A 10705-nucleotide genomic window follows, 5' to 3' on the forward strand; every position below is an offset into this window, starting at 1 on the left:
TATAAAGGTTGTTTTCTGGCAGCTCTATCTGTCTCATCTGATGAATGACTTGTATTGTTTCAAACTGATTTACTGCCTTATGTGGTTGTTGCTCCATAGTCTGTGTTGTGCTGCATCATGTTCTTGGTGTCGGACATGGATGCCCTGCTGTGAAGGTCACGGTGAGGTCGGTGAGGGTATGACCGCTTCGTCCACCACCACGATGACCACTGCCCTACAACCAAATCGGACTGTTAAAACACCAAAAAAAAAACAAAGGAAACAGTATTTAAATTTACAATATTGTTTCTTATTTTTTGAAAACTTCTCCCATTGTCTGCCAAGCGTGTCTCCTCTCAGTGTGCAAACCTCTTTCTTTGCTTCTGCTTTATCTTCATTTAACCCAAAGCTGCCTCCCACAAAAAAGAAGCTCTTTCAGTTAAATTAAAAGCATTCAGTCACACTATCAACATTCACACGAGAAGATGTATTTGCTGGATCTCATTCAGTTTGACCGCATGCAGTCACTTGAGATGAAGTCCTCCACCTTCACTGGCTGCCAGTCTCATTTCTGCTTTATTTCTTTCCCTAGATTGGTTACTCAGATCGTGACCTCAGAGGGCGACCTGTGGAGCCCCGGGGTCGCCCCTCGCTGGCCCTACGCTGGCCCCGGACGCAGTTAAATACAGAGGAGCGGCCGTCATCTCGCCGGACAATAGGGTGAACATACCATGCTCGCCCCTCATGAGTCCAGCCAAGCGCACAGGGAGCACATTAGGACCTCTGGGTTTTATTTACCCTTTCTTTTTGCCCCTGCAAAGAGTCGACTGGGGCGTCAAGTTTGTCAGGTGCCTCAGCTGTGACCGTCTGACCACATCACACACACACACAGCCTTTCAGATCCCCAAAGAGCCTCACGTTGCATTCTCCTGATTCACGTTGTCGGTTTTCATATTCTCCGTTCGCCACTGAAGCGTTATGTTTGAGAAAGATTTCTGGCAGGAATAAACTAGCCTCAGTACAACCTAAAGGCTTTCTCAAAGAAAGCTTCACACGTGAATGCAGCCGCACAAGCACGAGAGTGATTGAAGCTGAAAGGACGGCTCTCCTCATTGAATCCCAAGATGGGAATTCCAGTTGCTGCTGGAGATCTTGAGCTCTGCTTGCAGAATAGAGGCGAAAGAGGCGAGTTAACTGTGTGACGCAGGGAAATAAAAAGTGAAGTGTCGACAGAGATGAGTGCAGTTTACAACAACAGGATCAGTGAACTATTTCCATATTGAAGCAAAGATAAAAGCTCTGCTTCTTAAAGTCCTGCAGAACTTAAATCAAATTATGCTTCAGCAGGAACCTAGATACTGTTTTTATGAACACATCATTTAAAGGGCTGGTTCACCCAAATTACATCAGCCATGTTAATAGAAGTAAAAGTGGCAGCACCACAATGTAAAAATACAAGTAAAAGCCCTGCAGTCCAAATTTTAACAAACTAAAAGCACAGATGTATAATTATCAAACTATACTTATCATAAAGCATAAAAAGTACTTATTAATCAGAATGGCCACTTTCAGAGTTATTAGGCTACATATTCATTAGTGCATCATTATAACCGATGGATTAACACGTAAGCGGCATGTTAAGCTCATTTAACAGGTTCATCTTTAAACTCATCAAATGTTTTGTATGAAAAGTATGACTGCGTGAAGTAACTAGTAACTATAGCTGACAAATAAATGTAGAGGAGTAAAAAGTTTCCCTCTTGAAGACTCCAAGTATAAGTAGCATAAAATTGTAGTATTGTATAAAAAGTATTCAAGTACTTCAACACTTAAAGTACTGTACTAGAACAAATGTAGTTCCTGACTTTCCGCCTTCGGGGTTTTCTGCTTCTGTCCAGATACAAAGAAGGAAGCAACATCTCATCTCGTCAGCCATTCTCATAGGGAATATTTCTTCGGTAGTAAGTAGTTCCAATTTAGGTTTTGAAGTTGCTTCTTAAGATGGAGACATTCTGGGTTTCTATTTCGGCACTTAAAGCCAGAGAGGAACTTGACTAAAGGCATATATTTATTTTGTGTCCACTAGATTACTTTCAGTTCTCAATCTCTCAGCAGGATTTGTTTGGAAACAACCGGGTATTTATGGGTTAAGATCGACTGCAGATTTATCCATAAACATTAAGAAAAGGGAAATATTGTTGGATAGTGTGTTTGAAAAATGAGGCAGAAAGAATACAGAATGAGCCACTATACTATATTTCTAGAATATTTGTTTTGTAAATCTTTTTGTCCACTAAGAGTAAATGTTTATTTTACTTTATGATCTCTCTTCTGCAGCAATCTAAATTTATTTTTCTATTTAATTGTCTTCATTTTGTTGCTCTGACACCTGCACCAAAACAAAGTATGTACTTGGTGAATTAAGTCAGATTCTGAATCTGAAAAGATGTTGTTTTATATATATATAAGTCACATGACTAATAAAGGACTGTATATGAGGAAATTAGAAACAAATCACCATATTTTGCACTTTCCTGAGCAAAACAACTGCCATCAATGTTGAGAAAGAAATAAAGAGTCACAACCTTGACATCCCGACAAAAGCAAAGTGTTATAATTAGAAATTACATTTCTGCTGTTCATTTTTCTATATGTAAATGCAACATTTGGTAAATATCTTTATTGAGGGTTCTTTGATTTAACATATTCTTCCAAATCTGAATAATTTATTGATGTTGTCAAACTTAATGCCATTAGTCTTTAACAAAAAGGCCTTAAATCATAAATTATGCCACTCTATTGGAGACGTCCTGTGAAATTACTCACATGGTGTTATTATTAGCCTTCTCTTTACACATACTCCCTTTATAAACACACACAGGAACTGGAATGTATGGCGCTCTTTGTCTAACTACCATGCAAAATTACCTGATTTATATCGAGCACTTTCCGATGTCACACTGTCTGTGCTCTTGACAAAAGTGCCCCTTGTTGTGGCACACCAGATAACCAAACCCACCCTCATGAAACTCACAGCACCGGTCTAAAAACACGCTCTCTCAACCTTTTGTCCCCCCAAAAACAAAGAACTGCACTTTCTCTTGGCAAATGATGCCTTAATTGTGCAAGTTAACAAGCTTGCTCTTTTTTTCCCATGAATAACAAAGAGTTTGGTCCCAGTTTGTTTCTTTTTGTTTGTTGTTTTTTCTTCTTCTTTTCTTTAACTCAGAGCTCTTTTCTATAGCGTGTTGTTGCACGCTTGTTGGACTGTTCCCATGCTGCTCTCTGCCTCCATATTTCTCAGATTGTCTGTGGTGGCGTGCTGCACACACGAGAAAAAAAAACAACTTAACAAAATGACAGAAAAAGACAAAGAACGAGAAAAGCAATGGGGTGTGACTGAAATGATGCTCCACAGTGGGATACTCTGTACAGTATTCATTATGTTTTCATTTATATCGGAGATGTCTTTGACCCTTCCCTGCTCTCTCTCCTTTAAAACACTGCCTCTTTTATCACTCTATTCATTTTTGCCACAAAAATTTCAGTTCTAAATGGAGGTAGTGTTGAATGGGACATCTTCATGGATTTGCATAATCTGATGGCATTGCTGGTGAGCACATCGAGGGTTGTGCCAAGTGCAAAAAGGTGAAGCCCTCATCCCATAGCAGGGGGCAGAGGAGACTGTGAAGAACCCTCGTACAGCAACTTAGTTAGATTTCATAGTGGATATGTTCGCTTTTTAGCCAACAAGAAGTTTGTCCAGAACATGATGATACATATATTTCTTTTTTGTGTTTATCTCCAGAAACATTTACCTTCCTCTACGTAAAAAACACTCATCATCAGATCTCTTTTTACACTCTGTGGCAGCTCAGTGATGTGCTCTCACCAGAATCACTCCCAGACAATCCAAAGCCATTGATATGTGCTGTTTTTTTCCCCCTCCCTCTAACAGACTCCATTCATGTCTGCTCTCGTCTTACAGTGCCCGTCATTCTTCAGACATCGCCGGTGCCAAGGCAGTAGGATGGCTGCCTCTCTCTGATGGGAAACTGTTGCTCATGGGCTGGGTTGGCTGCCAAGTTTTGGCATTATTGGTAAGGAGGAAGGGGGGAGAGGAGGAGGATGAGAGAGGAGGAGGGGTGGGGGGAGGTGTACAGAAAGGGGGCCCTTTCAACCCTGTGAGATAGTGGTATCTGTTGTGGGAATGATCTTCATCCCTTTCCCCCCTTTTCTTAACACTCCCTCTATCTCTCACTGTTTCTGTTTCTCTCACTCTCTTCTTCTGCCCCCCCCCCTCTCTCCCTCCCCTCCCCCCTTCTGCTCTCTGTCTCTGTCTTTTCATGCTGGAGATCAGACGACCATCCTGAGGTGAGCCGGCGGAGCTCCGATGCCACTGGAGGACTTTGATTACCAACCAGCACCGACTGTTGGATTTCTCACAGCTTGGGTACTTCTTTGGCTTCGCTCCCAAAGCTCGACTGTGACCCTCCTTCACACACACACACACACACACACACACACACACACAGGCAACACAAACACACCACACTATGGTAAAGGAAAGGAGATTTGCTGTTGTACAGAAGCTTAGCTAACCGTCTAAGCCTGACTTCAGTGCAAAGATCAAAACAGGAGGCCTCAGACACGTATTGGTCCCTCTCGGGGCAACAGCAGCGTTTCTTTCCCAACCTTTTTTGGCTTATAAAGGAATAGTTCGACATTTTGGGAAATACTCTTAATTCACTTTCCTGCTGAGAGATAGATGAGAGCATTGATGCACTCTCATATCTGTCCATTAAAGCTACAGGCAGCAGGTGGTTAGCTTAGCTTAGCAGAAAGACTGGAAGCAAGGGGAAACAGCTAGCCTGGCTCTGTCCAGTGGTATCAAAATCCACCTTTAATGCTCACTAAACTGTTTTTGAGTTGGACTATTTCCAGCAGAGACACCAGAAAGTTTCCGTTCTCATCCAAGAAATAGTCAGACACATAACCTCCGGCTAATTGTTGCTTTTACACTGAGGCTTTTGAATGGGTTGATATACGAGATATAACATGTTAATTAGTGAGCTTTAGAAGTGCTGGAATGTCGGACTATTCCTTTTAAATGAAGCAACGTCTCATTGCAGGTCGTAGCCTCAGTGAGGACAGTTTTCCTTCTCAGGTTGTTTCATTTGAAGGATTTTTAGAGGCCTGCAGAGGTGAAAGTATCCGGTCTTTAACTGAGTCTTTCATATCCCATTCATCATCACTGTTAAAAATCTCCATCTTATCAAATCAATGTCTACAACTGAGTCTAAAACCTAATTTTCTTAACGCAAGGAACAGAGAGAATTTCAATCTGTTTTCAAAAGATATCAACAGGATGAGTTTCTGTGTCTTGAAATACAACAGAAGAAGGCAGGTCGCTGCTCTAATATGAAGAACAATGAAATTTGAAAATACTTGCAACAAACTGATTTACAAAAAAAAAAGGAAAAAGTAGAAATATTCTCACTGCACTGGCAAATGTCTTCAAAAATTATTTACATACTTTCCGTATTTCTCTTATAATTTGTAACTGTAAAGTTGCATTGCCAAAATTAAGCTGGTGACAAGCAAACGTTCTCCAGTCGAATAAAAGAACAAGTGTTGTCAGAAAAATGTACTTAAAGTATCAAGAGTAAAAGGCAGAGTGAGCCTGTTCGGTGTTATATTGTTATATATTGTAATATCTGATTATTATTACTGATGCGTCCATTTGTAAGCAGCATTTTAATGTTGTAGTTGGTTGAGGTGAAGCGAATGTAAACTGTTCTATACTGTGGATAGCTTCATCTTTAAAATGCATCATTTTATAAATGATGTTTTGTTTGTAAAATCTGCAAAGTAACTATAACTATCAGGTAAAAGTGGTGGAGTAAAAAGTACAATACTGAAATTTAGTGGAGCATAAAAAGAAACAACTCAGAGCGAGTGCAAGTACAAGTACCTCAAAAATGCACTTAAATACAGCACTTGAGTAAATAACTACTATCCACCGCTGTTTCTTGCTACAGTTGAAACTTGATTAACAATAAAGTCGTGGACTTTTTTTCAGAAAATTAAACCAGAAAATGTATTCTGCACAAAACTAACCTAATGTTGCACAAAAAATTGAAAACAGTATTTTATAGAGACAAAGTTCGTTCAGCTTTAAATGTAATTTATTTTCCTTTTCTTTGAAACACTCCTTTAAAGCCTATAAGATTAGATAAGATCAGCTTTATTGATCCCATGCAGGAAAGTTAAGGTCTTACGGCAGCAGAAGTACAAGAACAGGTTCACAGAGAACCAGAACAATATATATATATATATATATATATATGTGAACATTATGAACACCTAAGTAAAAGATTCTGAGTACTATATACAGCAACATGAAGAGTAAATATATACGTGTGTTGAGACAAAAGTAGTCACAAATAAGAAGTGCAAGTTGTAGATAAAAATGCAGCTTAAAATACTGGTATTGCACTTGAAGCAACAAAACCAAAGTGTGTAAAGTGTGTGTCTTATAATGCAGGACAATAGTGCAAAAATCATATTGCAATGAATAAACACAAAACAACAAATAGATGTTTTTGTAAATGGAGGCACAAGGCTTCTCAAAATAGTACAACTTATTTAACAAAGCAGATTTTTCTGTTTTGGTTTATCAACAAAACTCTCACATTTATAAAACAAACATATCAGAGAACAAAAACTTCTTGGACTTTATTCCCATCATTGTCCCTCTTTCCACACGGTGATGAAACGTGTTTTTGTTCCTCATAAACTCGCCCGACTTCATGCTCATCAAAGCTAAAGTATAGATTCGGAGTGTGAATCGAGTTTTCCTTTGACTCTCAAGTGATGAATAATTTTTCAAAAGAGCGGATTGTTGATGTTCAGCATGTGATATTAATGCGAAAGACAAACATTCTCCAGCTTTAACACTGCGACTCAGTTTACATGACAATAAGTGGTCCTTTTTTTTTTTATCCGTGCTCAATTTATTATTATTCATGTGATGTGCTGCGGCTGAATCTTTCTCATCTGGCTGAACATGAGTCCTTTTTTTCCTGTTTAGAGTCAGGATTTAAACCAATATTGGAGCTGTAGGGATCCAAATATTCCTTCAAAAGCTTTTCTCTTTTATCGCATTGTCACTTTTTCCATCTGCATGGACACTGTCTCATTTCTTTCATTTGCTCTCTTGTTGCTTGTCTTTTTGGTCAGAGGCTGGTTAATGTGGGTTTATCCAACCATCCAGGCGATTAATGCGGGCTTATCCATGCATCTGTCATCTACCCATCCACCCGGAAACCATCCCTCCATCCATCATATCTGTCCATACGTGTCGACACACACATGAGGACACCTACGATGCACCTTGCTCGCTGTCTTTTAGAAACACGCCCAGGTATGTTCACCTAAATGGACACAGTAGAGAGATGTGTTTAATAATTTCAGCTTTACTTCTTAAAGGAAAACTGGGAGAAAAGGTGTTTTCTTGAACTCCTCTCAGAGAGAAACTTTGATTTCATGGTGTTGATTATTTTTCTTCGCAATCACTCAAGGATAAAGCACGAGGACGCACAGATTGTTCCCCTTTCAGTTGCACCACAATGGGACTCCTTGGATGAAAAAAAAAAAAAAAAAAAGACAACAAGGAGTTTCCCCCTCCCCTGCTTTCTTTTTTAACTTCTCTTTTTACTATACAACTTACTTAAAGAAAGACAGAAGGAGCCTGGAGGCAGTTTAATGCATTTATTGAGACTCTGTGGCCACATATAGCAGACAAAAACAACTGTCTTTTGATCAGAGTAATTCCTCATTCTGTGGGAGGCAAAAGGCTCTTTCCATCAGTAACTATTCCCAATATGGCTTTCCCTTTAGAAAGTGAGAGAGTAGTATAAAAGGCTCAGGAGCTCACAGATGTAATGTAATGGTGCTCTCTGCGTTCTATGTCTGAATGAAGAAAACACACTTTTTGCATGTAAATAAGCGCCAACTTTGAAGCAGGGTGACTCTGTCTTCCCTGCATAACTTCCCTCTCTCCTCCTGATGAATAGTCAACCTCATTTCCCTAAACATATGGAAATAGTCAAACTTGGCTAAAGTTCAGAAGGGGGACAACTTTTATCCTGTTTCGACTCTTTCTACTCTGAGATCCTAGAAATGCAGCTTTTTATCCAGAACTCATCACAATCACTTTCCTCCATTATGAACATACATTATACATTCAATGATGCCTTGTATGAAAATCTTCATCGACTTCATTCCCTTATGAGGTCCCAAAAAATGGTTTTGTGTTCAGTAGCATATTTGAATTTCAAGGGAGGGGTTGTGTTGAGTGAATCAATGGTTTTGTTAACTGCAGGTTTGTTTAAGTCAGGAGTGGGTGGCCCAGTGGGAATCAGGCTCATGTCTGCCCCCTGGAACCTGCTGTGATGCCCATTAAACCCACAGATCAGCCTGTAAAACAGTCTGTGGACAAGCTGAAGAGAAATAGTTTCAACAAAGAGTGAACGTTTTGATAAAGTTTGAGACCAGACTGCCTTGTCAAAACGATTCACTTTACTATGACAATGTAATGGTGTGCTTTTGTATTCCAGCTAACTTTAAGCCCTTGTCCAAACTGTTATAATTTACCAGGCTAGGCCTACTTTTGTTTCATTTTATATCGCAAAAAGATTACATTTCCACTCAGCAATAATACGTAGAGCAGAACCACTAGGAACTCGCTGAAGATTGAACATTTATAAAACACCTTGTCTGTCTTCGCTTTGTTCTTACAGGAGGGTAACAGGATTGTAGCTGCTGGTCATTTTTGGAGCTCCGTGGATTTACGCGCGACACCAGCTAAAACTGAGTGTAAATGATGACAAAACAAGCTGAGCTTTAGTCCGAAATATTTATTCACAACATGTACATGATATTTTTTTCCATAATTCACAAATATATAAATAAAAACAACAACAACAACAGAAACTATTTACATGGCGTGTTGCGCACTGTGCAAACTGAACGTGTTTGCGTGCGTGTGGCCGATGAAGTTGAAGTAGTGGTGATCGAGTCCCTGCACCGGCGACAAGTATCCACCGTGCTGCTGCGTGTGCGCAGAGAGCGGCACTGTTGGGTACGAGATGCCCGGGCTGCGTGCCGTGCCGTGCCAGGAGAAGTGTCCCGGTGGACTCTGCTGGTACACGGAGTCCGAGGGACTGTGGCTTTGGTGCTCCGGAGAGGAGTGCAGCTGGCTGAGGTAGTCAGACGGTTCCGGCATCGAGCCGACGGAGCCGAACACGGGCTCGGTGACCACGCGGGATTTGGACTGTAAGAAGGCGAGGATCCGTGCGTACTTGATGTCTTTGGTTTCCGCCCTGTCCTCTGTGGTCAGGTAGTGCACCAGGTTCTTCATACACTCGTGGTATCCGTAGTGGAAATAGTTTGCAAACTCAGCCAGAAGTTCACCTGGAATGAATGAAAGTAAGCGGCGATGAGAGTGAGAAACAAGGCTGAAGCAGCGGAGTTTTTGTGGTCCGGCTCCGGTGCGTAAAGCTGGACTTTCAACAAAATGTATAAATATAAGTAAGGTTACACTAAAAATAACATGAATACACAAATAACTCGTGTTTATACCCAATCAGCATTGTAGAAATAGTCCCAGACATGCGGGGGTCTGGGTGCGTAAAGTGTCAGAGTTCCGTCAAACGTTGACTCACCTTTTTCTCTCCCTCGGGGGAAATCCGCTGAGTGGAGCGCACGCAGGTACTGAACTGTCATTTCCAATATTTCAGCCTTCTCCAGTTTTCCAGAGTTCTGCCAAAATATCCCCAAAATCCAACATTATAAAATGTTCGACGACAAATATCACACGACCAGATTCTTTGATAAACAAAGAAATGATAAAACATTGTGTAATAAATGAGACACCTATAACACAGAATACACGTTACGAACTTTACCATACCTGTTTTGCCAGTGCCATTGGTACCGTTTTTCCTAATTCGTTAAGGCAGCGATTGATGCGGTCCCGTCTTCGTTTCTCAATGACTTTGTGAGAGATGGGAGTTCTCTGTAGAAACAGAGAGAGAGAGAGAAACATGAGCACACAAATCAATACAGTTCACCTCGTTTACTGCTATCCTGTCAGCCAGAAACACGAAGACAAACCAGTAAGGAGGGCATGCATAAAAAGAAATCAAATGGACGCAGCGACGACATGTTTTGGAAGCTTGATGCTGAGATCTTTAACTGATCGGAGAGTTTTGCGCGCAGCGCGCTGAGCTGCTCCAGAGCGCGCAGCGGACATCTGCGCTCCGGGCAGTTTCTGTAACTCTGAGACCTTATTGGAAAATTGGATTGTTTGAAAATCTCTTTTAGTCAATTTAGCACACTAAAAGTGTTTGTAAACCAATTAATTACATTATAATTGCCCAATATTCCGTAAGTGCCGGGTAGGCTACTTTAAATCAGTAGCGCGCCATAGTTATGCTGTAACGCGTGCCACGGAGGTGGTGGACAATAGATTTTCCCCTCCACTAGCACGAAAATGACTCCAAGTTGCAGTTAAACAATATTCGATGTAAATACTGAAATACAAAAATCCACAAAGTAACTCAAAAGCGTTAAAAGTGCCGCGTTGCCAAAACAGTTCAGTCCTCACAATGCAGAGCGCACATGGAGCGCGTACCTTCCTGTCTTTCATTTTAGATGCCAT

At 40.7% G+C, this 10705-nt stretch overlaps 1 protein-coding gene across 1 annotated transcript; it reads right to left on the reverse strand.

The window, feature by feature from the left end:
* Nucleotides 1–8980: 8980 nt before the first annotated feature.
* helt (helt bHLH transcription factor) lies at nucleotides 8981–10705 on the reverse strand. The gene is made up of 4 exons (XM_070926424.1): nucleotides 10679–10705; nucleotides 9956–10060; nucleotides 9708–9804; nucleotides 8981–9456 (listed from the first exon to the last, which is right to left on the reverse strand). The coding sequence occupies exons 1-4, from the start codon at nucleotides 10703–10705 to the stop codon at nucleotides 8981–8983; spliced, it is 705 nt and encodes a 234-aa protein (XP_070782525.1).

The sequence above is a fragment of the Enoplosus armatus genome, chromosome 2 (genome assembly GCF_043641665.1).
Source record: "Enoplosus armatus isolate fEnoArm2 chromosome 2, fEnoArm2.hap1, whole genome shotgun sequence".
Lineage (NCBI taxonomy): Eukaryota > Metazoa > Chordata > Actinopteri > Centrarchiformes > Enoplosidae > Enoplosus > Enoplosus armatus.